Source organism: Gavia stellata, chromosome 1 (genome assembly GCF_030936135.1).
Source record: "Gavia stellata isolate bGavSte3 chromosome 1, bGavSte3.hap2, whole genome shotgun sequence".
NCBI lineage: Eukaryota > Metazoa > Chordata > Aves > Gaviiformes > Gaviidae > Gavia > Gavia stellata.
The window spans coordinates 59,097,372-59,116,234 of record NC_082594.1 but is presented as its reverse complement, the minus strand read 5'-3'; the positions used below and the strand labels follow the sequence as shown (position 1 = coordinate 59,116,234).

Below are 18,863 nucleotides of genomic sequence, written 5' to 3'. Positions count from 1 at the left end.
GAGATGTGTGATATGTACCACCTATGTCAAGGTTTTATACTGTGAAAGTTAAAGGTTAGTGTTCTTAAGATTTTTCATTTACTTCAGTACTGATTTTAGTTGGTAAGACTGCCTTAGATCTGCAGTGCACACATTTGTTTGTATCCTCCTTAGCAGAAACTCATCTTTGGTAGAAAGCTGACTGTTTTGCCAACCACTAGTTTGTCTGTTAATTGAAAAAATCTAAGGTATAGTGAAACTAAAATGTAATTTGGCATTTAATTTAACTTAAACAAACAAAAACTCCTAACCATTAAGTTTGTCTTATTTATTTTAAAGTTTATCTAATGAATTACCAGTTTTTAAAATTAAATTTAAATGAAAAGTCTATGTTATCATCAGACTTGTGAATTCATTCCCAGGAACATGAGTCAAGCTAGGTAGTGTTTGATGCCTTGATTTAAATTGTGTAAAAAAGGATGACAATAATGGTTGAGGAACAAAGGAGGAATTGATTCCCATCTTCATTTGTATTTAAAAGACTAGCAGTGTCGGGGCATTTAGGGTTGAGGTTGGTTATGATTTAACCTCTGGTATAGAATCCTAATGTGCAAATGATTCTCACTCAAATATTAATAGAGTTTCATGCTTTTTTTTATCAGTAGATCTTAGTTAGCTTCATTACTAGATGACCTGAGTACATGAAGACTTGATATTTGGAAATTGGATTTTTTTTTTTTTAAATGATTACAAGCAGAATGATGAGGGGAAACTGAGAAATAGGCTGTTATCTTTCATACTTCCACTTGTTGCAGTGATACAGATAACTTCAAAAGGTTAAATGTCAGAGAGGAAAAAAGTGTCATTATAATGCACTTGTTCAAAATATCAAACTATGTATTTTTGTTAAAAGATCTGAAATATGTGTAACTTCTTTTGATTGTGAGTAGACAGTATGTAAAAATATTATAAAGTTCTTCTATTTTCTTATAGAACAATAAAGTCAGACGTTTTGCATTTGAGCTCAAGATGCAAGACAAGAGTAGTTACCTTTTAGCTGCAGATAGTGAACTTGAAATGGAAGAATGGATAAACACTCTGAACAAAATCCTGCAGCTTAACTTTGAGGCTGCAATGCAAGAAAAAAGAAATGGAGAGTCCCACGAAGGTAAGCAGAGTTTCTAGCAATGCTAATACAGTTAGATGATAACATCTGCACACATGCATTTGGAAAGAAAGGCTTTATTGTGGCTAAATTTCTTTTGTTTTCTTTGGTCATAAAAATTATAGTCCTTTTCACTGTCTGGTTGAACTGATGAGAGTTTTGACCTTCTGGCATTAAAATAGCACTGTTGTTGTGTATTCCTTCCAACTGAGCTAAGTCCAGAAGAGCATAATGAGCCTGATCAGAAGTCTAGAAAAATAGAACCCACAATGAAAATTCAGGACCGAGGCAGTTTAAGGAAAAGAGAAAACTTAGAGACTTGTTTTGAAATGTGTAAAATGCTGCTGAAAATGGAATAATTTGTTCTGTGGTCACTGTAGGTAGAAGAATAAGAAATTGCGGTTCCAGTGAGGGACTACAAATTTAGATGTAACTCCCCTGACCACAAATATTTCCCTAAAGTGCTGAAATAGATTGCTTGGGTGTAAAATCTTTTCTGTTTGAGCCCTTTAAGAATAGATAAGGCAGATATCTGTAAGAAATGTGATGTAGGTATAGTTGATAGTTTTGTGACAAAAGGATAGTCTAGATGTCCTCTTGTGCATTTTTCCTCTTGAGAATGGATGGGGAAGGCAACTGGTATGAGACCAAGTGTATGCATATCCAGAAGAACCTGGAAGAGGTTACAGAAGGTTGTTCTGCTTATAAATAGCACAATATACCAAAAGGATTATTAGAGTTTAAAATTGGATATCTCTGGTGAAGATTGCTGGAATTTAACATGATGTGTGCAACAAAAGTGAATTGGAAAAAGAGAAGCCTGTAGCTCTGTAACGACGTTTTGGTCAGTGGTCCCCAATTGACCTTAGAACTCTAAGATGCTTATAGCTAACTGAATGGTTGCTTTGTAAATCCAGTAACTGCTGGAGAGTAGAGCTGGGAACCTAATGAACAGAGGGAACTTGTTTTGAAAGCAAGTTACAATGCGTAGTGGAAAGCGTAACATAAATTTGTGCATTGAGTATCCTCTTTCCCCATGCAGATATCAAAATTAATATTAAAGCTGTTTTCCAGGTAAGATTAGAAATAACTGCAACTTTAACAATTCATGTAACTGATTACATCCTCCAAGAAGTCACTGCATCAAAATGAAATTATGAAGTTGTCCTCAACCTGTTTATGTTAACAGTTGTAATTTTTGAGGGGGTAGGAGTTTAAAAAAAAAATAAAATTAAAAAATCAGAAATATTTATGCTACGGAGTTTTGTGAGTGGGTTTTTTTGGTTTTGTTTTTTTATATATATATATATATTTTTTTTTAAAATGTGGTTTTATAATTGCAGATGATGAACAAAGCAAAATGGAAAGCTCATCAAGTAGTTTTGATAACTACTATCCTGAAATTGCCAAGGTAATATATTGTAAATGCCAACTCAGGTTATAAAGTACTAAACATGAATTAGCCACAGGAATTTGCAGTAAAGGTAAGGTATTGGCTTCTAGCATCCAGTCAGTTTGTGGTGCTTTGAAAGCTTAGAAGCTCTTCCGTGAATAGATGTGGTTATTGAGCTTCTTCATTTTCTGTTTTTGGAAGCGAACTAGCTACTGTCTTTAAGTTGCTTATATAAATCTTTACATGCTGTTTAAAAGCAGCATGTTGTTTTATTTTATTAGTTTATTGTATTTTGCATATTTTGTATTGTTTTATTGCATGCGGGTAAGTGCTAAAGTATTTCTATAGAAATCTAATTGTACTGAAGTCAAGTTTTATTTTTATAGTTAGAAGTCCAGAGGAGCTTAATAGCAGTGATGATGTGAATGTATTTTAAGATGCTTCTTTTCTGAGGCTCTGTCTGAGCTAGTAACTACTCATGAAGGAAGTGCAGCTTATAAACTGAGAACAAGCAGTACAACAAATTCTATCTATTACAATAGCTAACGTATCAAAAGATCCAACCAGAATACATTAACAAGCTTTTTGCACCCAAATTGGTTGGCTGTCTTAATTCTTTCTGTTACTGCTTTGTAATCAACTTAGCACATGTACACAAAAAGCTATTACGTGATAATCTAACTCCAGCTGCAGCTGTATTTGGAAATTAATTGGGATTGTGATGCAGACAATCAAGTTTTCCTTGGAAGAGCTGTAAGCATCAAACAGTATACTTATGTGAGGCTATGAAAATTTATTTCAGAAACTAATACAAAATTAGATGCTCTTGTTGTATGGAAGATTGTTCTTTCTTTATAGTCAGAGTTATTGGAATGTTTGGGTTCTGTATGACTTCCAGAGGGGACTTTTATTCAGGGCTGCAGCACCTGCATATATTTTTAGTGCTACAAATGCTGCTTCCTGTTTCCATAACGTTCTGATAGGAATCATGCAGCTTTTTAAGCTAGGTGTTTTTCTAGCATGGTATTTTTCTCAGCTCTTTAAGCCTTGGCGCTTTTTTTTTCCTATGGTTATAACCCATTTAAATTTCTATTTTCTTCAAAATAAGTTTTTTGGTTTTCCCATTCTAGTTCATCTTTACTAAATAGTATCTTTCAAAATAATTTGCTCTAAAGTATTTTTCTAGCCTTTTTTCCCTGAGGAGAAGTACAGGAAAAAATCTGCCGGTTTGCATTAGTACACTGTTTGTGCCTTAACTTGATTACTTTATATAAATGCTGTTTGTTTTGAGGATTTTTTTTTTTTTCCCTCTATTCTTTCTTGCATTGTCTTTTCAGCTGTTATTTGGGTTTGGTTCTTTTTTCCCCCAGTGGAAGACTTACAAGGCATTGAGCCTTCTTTTAGAAGAGTTTATAGTTGCTCTATTATTTTTGTTGGGTTTAGGAAGAGATTTTCACAATAGCTGACCTCATATCCTTATGAGGAAAGAGAAATTCCTTCAGGGGTGATTGTAGAGCACCTGACAATAGGGGAAAAAACTGTCTTCCTAGGAGAGGTTTAAGCCTTGTGAATACATCTCCAAGCCTTAATTTTTCTATCAACAGCTGTTGGTTTATAACATAAACTAAACAGGATGGTATTGTGTGCTTCAGTGCACAGATGTGCACACATATATCTCAATCTGTCTGTCCTGCCTACTTCATGTTCCTTTTATCTGTAACCTAAGTACAAAGAGTGAATGTAGGTGGTTTCAGTTTTGGGGTTTTTTTTTTTTGGGGGGGGGGGGGGGGGGGGGGGGCGCTGTTGGGGGTGTTTTTTAATCTTCGGAGAAAACAAATTAGACCTCTATCTTAAATAACTATGTGACTGTCATGATCAGTGTGCCAAGTACCTCCTTAACCATTATGGGTCCCAGTATTCCTTGAGGTAGGAAAATATTGTCCCTGTTTTACAGTTGAGGAAACGGAATTACAGAGTCACTGCTGTGCTGAAGACACGGTTGATGACTACATACATTTTCCGTTCCTGACTTCTGACTGATTGCCCCTGATCTGTCAGTCAAAAATGCATATTTTTGTCTTGTCTTGTCTTTCATGCACAAAACACCAAAGAATTTAAAACTATTCAAGATGATTTAGCTGAAACAGTTTCTGTCTTGCTCCTATGACTAGATCTCCTGCGTGTGTTAAACATAACAAAGTAAATGAAATCCATTAGAGCATCTATACTCAAAATCACACCTCAGAAGTTCCTCTTCTGTAATGCGTCCTTTAAGTCAAATTCTTTTTGTTTTTAATTATTATTATCAACCTAAAACAGGATTTTGAGCTCTTAGAGCTGATGTTTTTTTTTGTTGTTTTTTTTCTTTTTCTTGAGACATAGTAGGAGTTTCTTCAATCTCCAGCAAAGCAGATGTAGACAGTAGCCCACTTCCAGCTGATGGTCAGTGATGAGCATTTTGAGTTGGTAACTTCTTTTAACCCATACAGGCTGATCCAAAAATACACACCTGTCTGTAATGTAATACTTTGTATCCCTGTTTAGCCAGCTACTACTTTGGGAAGGGCAGCTCTCCTACATGGTAATTTTGGCACATACATATATCCATTTGTCGTGTCTTGTGACTTTAAAAATCATAGAATACTCTTTAAATAAAAAAAAAAAAGTAACCTATGTCTACCATCAGTTTTCACATTCTATTTTGTTCCACTTTACTTTCGTTTTACTGTTAATAGGTAGATATCCAGAAATCCCAGGCAGGATCAGTGTACAGTGTACTCTGCAAACTAACTTTTAATTGTGAGGGTTTTATCTTTTGGAAGTTTTGGGGTTTTTTCCATCTACCCCCAGGAAAATCACTTCTTTGGCAGTAGAGTGCAAGAAAAGGAAAAAAAAAAAAAGAAAAAGGAAAAAAAGAAAAAGAGCTCTGATGGTGTTTCTTAATTTAGGTAACCTGTTGTTTCCTGAGCAATCTTGTGGTCTCAGGATAACTCTGAGCTTTGACCTACATTTGTACTTCTTTTTTAAAAATAAAATAGTGTTATGAAAGTTATTTATTGTTTAAGGAGGCAAAGTGCTATATGAGCTACGCTGGAGTATAATTCCCATGAGCTTGGAAGGTTACATGTTGCTGATGGATGTTTTTGTGTTTTGAGGCCTGGAAAAGCCTTTAGAGGAGAGTAGCCTGCTCTCGCTTTTTACTTGGACGTGATGGAGCAATTTAAACGAAGGAGTTGCAAAGCTCAGTTAGGGGGAGAAGAGTGCATGAATTAAAAACATGTAAAACTTTAACGTCACAGAAAAATTAATGAAATTGAAAACTACTTTCATTTAATTGTGTGATACTAAGACTTTTTTCTTATTTTGAACAGAGTACCAGAGAAGCAGAAATCAAGTTGAAAAGTGAAAGCAGAGTTAAACTTTTTGCCTTGGATCCAGATGCACAGGTTAGACTTTTTTTACAGGGAAGCATGTTATTTTCTTTTATGTTGATCCTTTTGAGGTGAGAAACAACTTACCTTAATTCTTCTTTTCTCTTTTTAAAGAAACTTGACTTTTCTGGTATTGAACCAGAAGTGAAGCCATTTGAAGAGAAATTTGGAAAAAAAATTCTTGTGAAGTGTAACGATTTATCTTTTAATTTGCAAAGCTGTGTTGCAGAAAATGAAGAAGGACCAACAACAAATGTAAATAATTCATCTAATTATTTTCTGTTAATATTGTAATGTTTTGTTGGCACTGTTGTTAATGGCAGGAATTACTTGCTGTGATTGAGAAACTTATATTGTGGGGTTTTTCTCTACTCCTTTAAATCAAAATGAGAGCCTAAATCCTACAAAAAGTAACTTTGCTACTAATCTTTTTGTTGGGTTGTAGAAAGTGGAATTTTTCTTTTACTGCCTTTTACATCTTGTCAGTAATATCTAGAGTGATGGCCCTGTGTAACTGTTTCTAAAATGTTACTCATCTTCCTTTCATGCACATTTTTACAGTAATATAGATGCCAGCAATGACACTTGATTATTTTTTTTAAAATGTCTAGGTAGAACCTTTCTTTGTCACATTATCACTATTTGATATTAAAAACAACCGGAAGATTTCAGCAGATTTCCATGTTGATTTGAACCACGCCTCAGTAAGGCACATGATATGCAATGCATCTCAACAAATGATGAATGGCAGTGGTGATAGCTTACACAGAATTCAAGACATTCACGAAACTGTGTTACAATATCCAAAGCAGGTAAGAACTAGTAACCTAAAAAATTGGTAGGATTTTGGATACAAGTAGAGAGTTTTTCTACATGCTTCAGATGGCTTTCTGTTATGTGATGTAAAATGTGCCTGCATTTTCCTTTTATATTTATCTCTTGTTTTATTTCTAGGGCATATTCTCAGTCACATGTCCTCATACTGACATTTTCCTCGTGGCTAGAATAGAAAAAGTATTGCAGGGAAGTATTACACATTGTGCTGAACCGTATATGAAAAGTTCAGATTCTTCAAAGGTACGTTATCTTCTTCTGTGGCACGGAAAAAATGCCGAGGCAAGACAGGTTGATTTCAAATTAATAAATATCAATCAAAAGCTTAATTCTTTTATAGGAAATTCAGATAACTGGATGATTTGATTTAGAAGTTGTAGTTACTACTAGTAAATATTATTAATTGAAATGTTATAGATAAAGTCTAATATATTATTGGGAAATATTTATTTAGCTTTTTATAATCGTGACATAATCTGTAATTTTCAAAATGGCTTTAAGTAAACTGATTTGGCAAGAGAGTATTAGGCTTCAATGTGAAAGTTGAGCTGAAAATTGTTGAATAATGAAATATTAAGTATAGGTCAGAAATTAACTGTTTGTCTCTCTTAGTTAATGCATCTTATTTCCTGTATCATTGTTAACTTTTCCTTTGTCTCACTTTTGGTGACCGTAGTTTACTGTAACTTTGTCTGCACTCTTGCTGTTTTTCCTTTCAGAACCATTGAGATCATTAAGCCTGTGTTTTTATGTAGAAAATGCTTTGCAGATTTAATAGAACTCCAGATCACTTTTGGACATAAACCACTGAAACATCTTAAATTTGCAGGACTCTAGGATGACATAACATTTTGATGTTTTCTGAAACATATCTACAAGAAGCTTTGTCAGTTGCTGCTTCTTGTTTGTCGCTGAAGAAATAGAGTTTTAATTTTGTTGATTTACAGTTGTGCTTAAATAGTTGGACCAGGATACTTGGAGAAAAGTTTTTTGTAAGCAGTGTTGGCTACTGTTGACATTCTTCCTGTTCTCAGCTAGTGAAAGGGAAGAAGGAAGGGTTAACTTGCAGTCTCTGCAGAGGAACAGTTTCATTCCTACTGATTTAATGCTGGCTAAATTACATGTAAAAAACCTGTATTTTTCACTTGGTCTTAATATAGATCAAACTACTGATTTGCTTTTCCAGGAATACTTGAGATTCTTTTTTCAGCTATCATTGGAAAACAGCAGTTTTGTATTTTAGGAGTCTGGTTTTGAAATGTATGCTGACTGTTCCTGAGTTAAAACAAATCTGAACTGAGTAACTGGTTTAGGTGATCTTGAGCCTGATCCACATGGGAAGGTTAAGTAAGCCTGAGTGTTCCCAAATTTGATGTAGAGTGCTAGACTTGGGTTGCCCTGTACTGCGGGAGTAGCCAATAGGGACATTCATGGTTATACCACCTTAGGCTGTGCATTTCTGGTATTCATTTGCTTATAATTTTATACAATTGAACACTTAGTTTGAATTTTTTTCTGTTCTTGTTCTCTGGGATCTCTCTGGGATTACACCGTATTAATTTGAAACAAAACAGAACATTACCAACCATACAGCCATCCATGTGTGTCAGTGCAATGAGCCAGTTCCAGTTCCCTGGAGAATTACTACTCTGGACAAGAAAAAGGAAAAATGGAAGCAGCAAATTCTGTAGCCAAGAGTGAATTCACTGAATACAGTGAATTAATGATGATTACTTATCAAGGTTCTACACTTCTGAGTGCAATTTCCCCCTTTTTATAGGAAAGGATAATGGAGAGTTGGCTTAAACAACACACTAATAGAAACAGCTCTTCATAATGTCAACAGCATAGATCAGGGATGATATTCATGCAGGTTTATTCTGTGGGGGTTTTTTGTCTCTGGCAAATAATTTTGCTCTGTGTAGGCACATAGGAGAATCTGGTTTCTGGAAAAGAGAAGCCTGCTACTCTGGCAGGAACTTCTGCTTTAGCTTAAGTGGTTCAGCTCAGTGTTGAACAACTCAACCTAGTGGGTTTCTAGCTCTGGTTCTTACACATGTTGGTTCTGTATAATGGAATTGTGTCTTCACTTAAAAGTTAACAAACCCAAAAATTTCAAGTTTTAATGAAAACAATGTTGCAATGTCCATACATAGGATTGTCCGTGTGATCTTTATACAACTTTTCCCCATATTGTGTGTGTACTTGTAATACAAGTATTGCAGAGTATTTTACTATTTACTCTGCAGGAATGTGTTCTGGTACATAGACTGGGTGGTGAATAGGGGAGCAAGTGAAAGGGGAAATGCTTTTATCTGGAGTCCCAATTTTGTCTTAAATTCCAGTTGAATTTTGCTCTAGCTTTTGTATGAGTTTTGTATATAACAATTTTTTTTCTTGCTTAATTAAATATGTATTATTGGGAGTGTAGATGAGTCTGTGTTTTCACCCATGAAATGCTGTGAAATCAGCAGGCCCTGCTTAACCTGAAATGAATTGTTAAGAGGTATTTTCATTTGTCTTTTACTCGCATACTTAGGATTAATCTTCTAAAGAAAATTTTCCAATTCATATCAGTGTCAATATGTGGGGTTTTCCTTGTGTACTAATGGTGCAAAAAATGTAGCTTTTAAAATGTGGCTATTTCTTGTGTCCCTTGCAGGTTGCACAGAAAGTTTTGAAGAATGCTAAGCAGGCATGCCAGAGATTAGGTCAATACAGAATGCCTTTTGCCTGGGCAGCTAGGTAAGGACAGATCTTGTCAATCTGTATTTTTTCCTAACTTTTCTTTAACATTATTATCTGCATTACACTTCTTCTAAAACAATGTGCTATTTAAATTATTTCTTGTCTTACTCTCAATTAACCAAAGATTTCTGACAAACTTACACTTCAGCTCTGTAGTAGGGAAAAAAGTTAGAAACATTCATTGTATTATTATTCAAACCATTGAATATTACCAACTGTTTTCTAGGGTCAATATTTTTTTTACTAAGAGTGAAATAGTTCACACTTGATTTGTTAGACTGTGAGATATTTATATGTTAAAACTCACCTACAATGACAAGAGTATTAAATGCTTAATGTGAAGGGTGGTGCCATACGTTCTATTTGTGGTAAGGAAAATTCCTGAAGTGAATTTCAACACTTTCATAAACTCAGCTTAAAGCAAGATTTTGACTTTCAGGACGCTGTTTAAAGATGCCTCAGGAACCCTGGACAAAAATGCAAGATTTTCTCCTCTCTTCAGACAAGACAGTAATAAACTTTCAAATGAAGACATGCTGAAATTGTTAGCGGATTTCAGGAAGTAAGTGTAATTTCCCCGCTTCAAAAAACAAAACCAAACAAACCAACCACACCCTAACACACACGACGACCACCCAGGCACCCCCAAGCCCCACCATTTTTTGTTATGGTCTTGAACTGGAGCATCTAATCTTTTGATGTATGTATTTATATGTTTTCACTTCAAATATAGAAGTTGTATAAATATAATCAAGGCCTTCATACAAGCTACAGATCTTTCCTTTGCAGTATTTGGGGGCCACAAGCAGGACTGAAGTATTATGGCATGTTTAACATGCAGTAAGCATCATATCCTGAAGTAGATTTGTGTTAGGAGTTATGCTTGTACACTACAGTCTTCTGATTCTCAAAGGAAAGCAAGTATTAGCATAAATCATGTGTTCACTGACCTTGGACGGAGAATGCTAGCTCTCAGGGAAAGGGATTCAAGCCAGTATCCATTCCACCTTCCTTGGGAGTACATGCAGCGCAGGATGCCTAAGTAACAGAACATTGGTCATACTTTTTTACAAAGTATTCTTAAAGACTGCATTAGTTTCTGTTCAAGGCTTAAGAATCTCCTACTAACAGATGACCTTATTAATAAACTAGTTTTAATCCCCTTTCTTATTAAATAGGATGTAAAATAATAGAGCAATCTTTGCTACTTTGCAAAGGCATTTCCACTTCTGTTATGGTACAGTTATCTGGAGTTGTATTAATTTGAACAATCGCTAATCGCAAGAGGCTTGGGCTATAGCTGCTTAATTTTATTCTTGCTTACCAAATCTGACAAGGAGATGTGGTTTGTAATAGATATTTTAATTCTAGTTTAGCAAGCTGCTTATAAAGTTTCATTGAAATTCACATAGCATTGAAATTGCTGTGTACTGATACTCCTTGCCATAAACAGTATTATTGAAACTGAAACTAATATAGCAAATTAGCCTGCCACATCACTTACTTTGTGAATTAAGGAAATGCTTTTGGCTATTTCAGCATCCTGTTTGTGGAATCATGTACAGTATTTCACACAAATTTTAGTAAGAAAGAGTTTGTAATGTCTAAGGCTTAGCTATTGGAATTAGAATCCAGACTCCAGCCAGAAAAAGTTGTTTGCTTCACAGCATGGGATTGCATTTTGGGAAAATTTTGTATCCACTTCCTCTGTAATAATTTTTAAAAACCCATGCTGCTGACTGTCTTTTACTAATCAAGGGTTCTGCACTGGTGTTTTCACATGGAAAATACTCCTATTTCAAATAGTATTTCTGAACTAGCTACATGATAATATCTAAGAAATCTCATAGTAGGCTAGTTAATAGTAAATATTTTGCAGGGTGAGTTATTACTCTAGAAAAAGGAGGAGGTAGGAAAAAAATTACTGCGTAGAAGATGTATTTTGTTAACTTACTGATTTCTCTCCTCCTTTGCTTTTCCCCCAAGTTTACTCCATTACCATAAATGCTTATCATTGGCCATCGAGATTTAAAAAGCTTACTTATAGCTCCCCTCTTTGCTGCAAATGATAGTGAGTTTTGATATGGCAAACAAAACCTATCTTTAACAAAGTTTTTCATTTGGATTTAAAGAAAGAAAAACATCATGCTTTGTCTTAACCTTCTCCACACTTGTGAATAAAGCCTTACTTTTTTTTTTTTTAAAATTTAAAGAAGAAAACTGTGATTCTAGGCAAAAAACAAGGATCAGATCAGTCATCTACTCCCAAACCGCCTTTCCTCTCATACTCCTATTTCAGGATATTACTTTTGCCTCTGTTTCCTATTATGACTTTTCTCTGGCATCTGATAGTTTTGCATTTAGCCTGACTTTGAGGTTTTTTTCCTTCCTATAGACCTGAAAAGATGGCCAAACTTCCTGTTATTTTAGGAAATCTGGATGTTACAATTGATAATGTGTCACCAGATTTTCCAAGTAAGTATTAATAAACACTGTTAAATGGTCATTCAGGCTTTTTCTCTTCAGTTTTTTATTGTTTTTTATGTATTTTCAGATTATGTTAACTCATCATACATTCCCATGAAACAGTTTGAAAACAGTACCAAGACACTAGTAACGTTTGAAATAGAGGAATTTGTTCCCTGTATACCAAAACACACTCAGCCTTTCACCATCTACAACAATCATCTTTATGTTTATCCAAAATACTTGAAATATGACAGTCAAAAGTCTTTTGCAAAGGTGAGTACAGTAAAACTGTACGTTATTCTTTCTCAGGTTTGGTTAAGTTTGTTTACACATTATATTTCTGTGATGATCCTTACGATTAAGTGTTTGGGTTTTTGTTTTTAAATACTGCTTTAGGCTAGAAATATTGCAGTATGCATTGAGTTCAAGGATTCTGATGAAGAGGATTCTTTGCCATTAAAGGTTAGTCTTTTGATTTTTGCGACTGATAAAAGAAAATAGTGAACAGTTAGCCAAGTAACACAGTAGTACCGGATTAATTTATCTAGTTTAGGATGGTGGCTTTCTGTCCTCCTTTTGCATTTGGCCCAAGAGTAACTTCTAGATGACTTGCTTGTTTTTAATATTAAAGATTACTAAAGAACCCTCATTCATTTCTTTTATATCAACAAAATTTCCAAGAATAACCTTGTTGCAAACAAGGGTGGCTTATGCCTACTTCACAGAAGGTTAAAGCAGTAAAGCTTTAGATCAACTGCAGAGCCAAGATCTGCGCTTATGAGCTGCCACAGTGTATAAGAGGTGCCTGGAAGAAAAGAAGGAGAAAAATGTATGGGAATCCTGAGGTGAAATCAAAGTGTCAGCTCTACTGCACAGCAGGCAGACTACAGATCATGTAATCCCCTGTCTGTGCAAAGGAACCAAGTTAAACACAAGTTGAAATATTTCAAATTCTAGGTGAAACAGATTCTAAGCTGACAGTGAAAAAGGATCACAGGGTTTGTGTTTTTTTGTTCTTTTTTCTATTATTAGTGTATCTATGGTAGGCCAGGTGGACCAGTATTTACTAGAAGTGCGTTTGCTGCTGTTCTACATCACCATCAAAATCCAGAGTTTTATGATGAGGTAAGCTACCTTTCTGAGGTAACTTTTACTGGTTTAGGTATTATGTAAGTTTCAGAAATACAAGAAAAGATTTGAGGATTGCAAAGATAATGATTTCAGTTAAATCAGACCCCCTTTTTCAGTTGAAGTAAATTTTTCTAAGTTTTGTGGGTGTGTTTCTTGATCTTGCTTCGAATAACATGTAACCTGGAATTGCTTTTTAAGCGTGCAACCAGTAAGGTATGTCACTACTCTAGCTGAAGACTTCTACAAAGCTTGTGATTCTTTCCCTTTCAGATTAAAATAGAATTGCCCACTCAGTTACATGAAAAGCACCATTTGTTGTTTACCTTCTACCATGTCAGCTGTGATAATTCAAGCAAAGGGAGTACAAAGAAGAAAGATGTTGTTGAAACACAAGGTTTGTATACTAATGCTTTACTTCCAGTAACAATAGGGGAGATATTATGAAGTATGCATATTTGGTAACCTGTGACTTTTGTGATCCATATAATGCTTTCTAATTGCATTATACTGACTGAAAGATTTCATTAAATATTTCTTTTAATTTAAATGTTTCAAATGTTGTTTTAGAATGTCTATCAAATGTATGGTTTTTTTTCATGACAATTTATTTGCTTTTTTAATTATTTCTAATAATTTGAGTTCAAATCATTTGGCCCTTACGGTAACATTTTCTGGTTTATGAATTATATATCAAAAGTGTACAGTAAGACTTTTGTAAGGGTTTATGTAAAGATTCATAACATGTTTAAAATTACTTACCTTTCATGTTCCGTAGTTGGGTATTCTTGGCTTCCTTTAATAAAAGATGGAAGAGTGGTGACCAATGAGCAACACACCCCAGTGTCAGTAAATCTTCCGTCAGGCTATCTTAGTTATCAAGAAGTGGGGGTTGGAAAGGTATGTTATAAAAAAATTGCTCTAATTTTAAAAAAAAAAAATGTGGAGAGAAGGTTTGTAATTCCCCAGTCTGATAAGATTTAAGTAATTTTCTAGTAGAAATTTTTTTCTTTTGTAGTTGAAATGGAGTACTTTGCAAAAGTTAGACATCTGACTTAAAGGAAACAAACAAACCCAAACAGAAATGGGAGATAAAACTTATGACTAAATTCTGATTTTTACAAGAATTTGAATCAACCGCTCTGATACAGTTTTTTGTTTAAATTGTTAAATACTTATTTCTGTTATTATTTAGCTGATGTACTTAGGAAATGTTTAAGTTTCATTTTTTGTAGTAATGATTAACTAGAAGTTACAGTAATTTTTAAATATATTAAACTATTCTGAGTTTATGAAGATATGCAAATAATCTGAAGTCCTTTACTAAATCTTTTTTAGCATTTCATGCTGTCTGCTTTCAGTAAGTCCTTTATTCCTGAAAAAGTCTTATTCTCACATCTTGATTTTTGTGATCTTTATACTTCACTAGTAAAATTTATGGTTGTATTTTTCAAAGCAGAAAGCTTGCAAAATTGTAGTGATAAAAATTATACTGAGGAGGATACAAAATGTAAAATGTGGTAGGGGATTTGACGAAGAGAATGAAATGCAGAGACAAAATTGACTCATTCTGGTGGAAGAGGTCTAAAATCAACAGCAAGAGGTGCTGATCTCCTCCTATTCTACCACTTTTTCCTTTTTAAACTCTGCTGTAAGCTTTCCAACCATTGTCTCCTTCACATCTTTCATCTTTTCACATTATAGGTGTATTCTTTATGCCTCTGCTGTTTGTCTCTGCTCATGCCCATAGGTAGAAGGTTAGGACCAATATGACTAGTTGTAGATCTGTCAGTAAAATCTCTTCCCTAACTGGTTGTCATGGTAGACAGCTGAGCATTGCCATTCTCAGTTCTTTGGAAATGGGATGGAAAGGAGGCACTGGCTGCTACCTATTGGTGACCTATATTAAGGTTTAAACTGTGTCGGTACCTGTGGAAATTCTTGTGTTATTTTTCTCAGAAAACTAGTAGATATTTCTCTCTAGTTAGAAGTTTCTTTGCAGAGTTGTAGGGGAAACATGAAATCTGTGACTTACAGAAAATCAATTTTGTTAGCCAGTGAGGAAACTACTTTGGGACTTATAAAAAAACATGTTAAGCTTCATAAATGCTTTTGGTAATATTGGCTGCATAATTTTCCTTTTTTTATGACTTTATTCATTGCACACATTTCTTCAACCTGTTTTTAAAAAAGAAGTGGTGTTTGTGGTACTGTATACAAATTGTTTTACTCTAGTATACCACTGCATTATTTTACTTTTCCTCTGCATGTGTGCGTGCAGCATTCTGGTCCTGAAATTAAATGGGTAGATGGAGGCAAACAACTGTTAAAAATATCCACTCATCTGGTGTCTACTGTGTATACGCAGGTGAGTTATAAAACAAATTAAATTAGAGAAAGTTTTAGGATTGTTTGTTTGTTATATGTTTGTATATGTTGTATGTTTGTTATGTATATACAATATTTGGGAAGATTCTTAAACTCAATATGCTGGTCTCTTACTTTTTTGTCTCTTGGACACTCTGCATGGTATCTCTTTTTCACATCAGCTGTGAAAAACAGCTGATCTTAAATGGAAGCTGTTCATTGTCGTCCATTCCAATCTGAATTTTCCTGTTAGATGAGAGGTCATAGTTGTCTGAAAGTTATTTACTGGCATGTCTACAAAGCAGTGAGTCCTGTTATAGCTGCTGATAAAACACACATTATGATCGCTTGGGATAACTAACATTAGGTATGCTATTTTCCGCATGTCAGTGGCTTTGAAGCAAATATAGGTGGTGTTTTGTATAACAGGTATTAAAAAATCACTGGAAGTTTCTTATGTTAAAAAAAATCAATGTTACACGTAGACTAAATTAGTCTTCGGAGTATTTCAATTACTTTTGAATCTATGGACTTGTATATGGTTTTCTCTATTTAAATATTTGTAATGTGTTCTGTTTTGGATTATGGGTAGTTACGTTAGATATTGTTTAATTTGTTGTTCTTTTTGTCTTTGACAGGACCAGCACTTGCATAATTTTTTTCAGTACTGTCAGAAAACAGAGTCTGGAGCTCGTGCACTAGGAACTGATCTTGTAAAATATCTTAAGGTATAAAATGTCAGTGAATAACAGATTGTATTATTTATTTATACTTTCACAAAATCTAGGGGCTTCAGACATTTTCTAGGTCTCATTAGTGGAATATGCATTATAAAAAGAACAAAAAGATACTTCCTGCCCTAGAAAAATTTACAATTGCAATATAAGAGGAAATAATGAGACAGTATTGGTCAGCCTTATGAGCGATAATTTTGAAACATTAATGGCTTAGTTTGTCAAAATAATCAAATTGAATTGCATGTGGGACTGGTAAGGAATGATGACTCTTGATTTTCTAAAATTTTGCTTAGGAGGTCATCATTGTCATGTCTACAGTTCTCTTTCAGGATTAGAGCAGTAGAGTGCATGGTTTCCACAGCAATTTTGTCTTAACCAAGTAGGCCAGATTTCTAAAATGAAGCCCAAAATTCAGTCACCTTAAAAAAATCTATGTAAGGTATCACAAGTAACTCCTGATTTTTCTTAGGCACAACAGAGTTTATTGTTGTAATTGAATACCATCAATTAATATAACTGGACTATCTACTCAGGACATTTAAGTAACAACTTAGCTATTGAATGTGGTGCAATTCTGGACTGGACTTGCTTTGTGACCTTGGTTATGTCAAAACCATGTCATATTCCTTGCCTCAAGACTTCAGTGATCAACTTTGGTACAAAACAGGACACAGTACATTAATAGCAGGAAGAGAGAATAAGTCTATTTGGAAATAGGTTTTTTTATTATTACCATTTTTTACTGATAGACCTGTTTCTCAATCTTCTATTTGTCCTTATCATTCTGAAATGTTGCAATCCCAAAACGGGCTGGCAAAGCGTATGACAATAATACAACCCCTTAGAAGGGATTCTGGCCATGGTAGCTTCACATAAAGTGTAAGGCAAAGAACAAACAGTCTTGTAGCTGAACTTTATCATCCCCCATGGTTACTTAATGAGTCACTAGAGATGCCTCTCACTTGGGTTTCTGCTACTGACGTTCCTGTTTTGTTATAAGATGTCATTTCTCTGTCTGTGTTTCTCACTTCAAGTGTCTGTTCCGAGTTCCTTGATAATTTTAGATCTGGAGCCATCCTTATTTCCACTGCTTTCTGTAGCAGTAATTGTACCAAATAGCCCCAAATTAGATGGCACTAGCACTAAGCCTGGTAGTGTTTTGGCTTTAAAAGTCAGCACTCTGCAGTATCAAGAGGCCCTACTGGAGTTAGAGGCAGCTTATTGGCAGAATCCCTCCCTGGTACCACACTTGCAAATCCTCTGTCATCATGACACTTTTCAAAATATAGTCTTTCTAACTGCATATATGTGGTTTGTGCCCTGAAGAAGTCTCTCCAATAGAGACAGAAGACAAGAACCACTGCTTCAGAGTGTTTCATCTTGCCTTGAGGCTAAGGGGATTATTCCATCTTTCCCCAAGTAATCCTTCTGGGAGATTGTGGTCCTGCTGTCTGAGATTTCTGTTTGAAGAAGGGAGACTCTTTACCTCTTACTTCCTACTGTTTGTACTTTTCTGGCAAGGGATTTGAAGTTACTGGTATTCAATTTCCTCCTGTGTTCTATCAAACTACAAACAAAGGAATCACCCATGTTTTCAGAAGTCCTAGTCATAAAAGGCATTTTTCTCTTTAGTGCAGCTTTGCCTTCTTGTCCTCTGGCTGTGGTTTTGAGATCAGTTGGGACACTGAACCTTTATCATTGGACTTAACCTGTCTTTATTATACAGAGAGAAAAAAAAAAAGGTGGTATGTTCTGAGTATCTGTCATCATGAATTAGAGGTCTTAGAGGTCTTCACTGAAGCTCTTTAAAATTGTCAGTATCATTTCCATCACTTTTTTTCAAGGGGTGTAGCCTTCCTGCTACTTGAGGTGCCAGAGAAAATGGCAGATGTTTTCTGGTATCGAAAAGAAGGGAAGGCTTGTTACCCGTACTGGACCTCAGGGAATTGAATGCCTTTATTGATAAATTCAGGTGAAAAAACAGAATTTGCTCTTTCTGGTGCTGTAATATAAAGCAGTTGGTCTGGGAAACAGCCAGATGTTACATGAAAAGAACCATTATTACTAAAATCTCTGCATACATAACAAGTCTGAATCACTACTATTAAAAAAATCAGTTTGCGCACTATGGAGAGCCTCTTTATCAGGGTCCTGGCAGCAGTGACTGTTCATGTTATGAGGAATGGAACAACTCTGTACTTTGTGGGCAGTTGGTTGATTCTCACCTCAGGAGCTGACGTTGTAAACAACCCTCAGTCAGTTTCTGACCTGTTTGATTCATCGGGATTCACAGTACTTCAAGAAATCCCACTGTTTCTTAAGTATGCTAGAGCTCTACTTGAATCTGATATAATCAAAATATCTTCCAGGGATTAGCATGGCAATTTCAGATTTATCTTGTTACCTGCTGACCATCAAAAATGACAGTTGGATGGAATCCAAGGCTTGATTCTCTTCTTGGTATTCACAACTCTTGTTAGTCTGGTAGAACAAAGGGACCATCAGATATTAAAGTATCATTTTAGGGAAGGCTCCAAAGAACACTTTCTCAGATCACTCCCAAATCACATCATTTACTGATATAAATCATGTATGATCACATATACTGTAAC

The 18,863-nt window shown here is 34.9% G+C and overlaps 1 protein-coding gene across 8 annotated transcripts in view; it reads left to right on the top strand.

Annotated features, from left to right (window-relative positions):
• Positions 1-18,863, top strand: part of DOCK9 (dedicator of cytokinesis 9) — a 111,824-nt gene that overhangs the window by 36,873 nt on the left and 56,088 nt on the right. For all 8 annotated transcript variants that reach the window (XM_059835941.1, XM_059835943.1, XM_059835944.1 and 5 more), the window contains exons 8-23: positions 973-1,147; positions 2,488-2,555; positions 5,909-5,983; positions 6,083-6,223; positions 6,580-6,780; positions 6,923-7,045; positions 9,465-9,547; positions 9,990-10,112; positions 11,946-12,025; positions 12,105-12,292; positions 12,416-12,481; positions 13,052-13,144; positions 13,421-13,544; positions 13,926-14,047; positions 15,429-15,515; positions 16,153-16,242. In XM_059835941.1, coding sequence (XP_059691924.1) covers positions 973-1,147; positions 2,488-2,555; positions 5,909-5,983; positions 6,083-6,223; positions 6,580-6,780; positions 6,923-7,045; positions 9,465-9,547; positions 9,990-10,112; positions 11,946-12,025; positions 12,105-12,292; positions 12,416-12,481; positions 13,052-13,144; positions 13,421-13,544; positions 13,926-14,047; positions 15,429-15,515; positions 16,153-16,242 — 1,839 coding nt within the window. The remainder of the gene's footprint in view (positions 1-972; positions 1,148-2,487; positions 2,556-5,908; positions 5,984-6,082; positions 6,224-6,579; positions 6,781-6,922; positions 7,046-9,464; positions 9,548-9,989; positions 10,113-11,945; positions 12,026-12,104; positions 12,293-12,415; positions 12,482-13,051; positions 13,145-13,420; positions 13,545-13,925; positions 14,048-15,428; positions 15,516-16,152; positions 16,243-18,863) is intronic.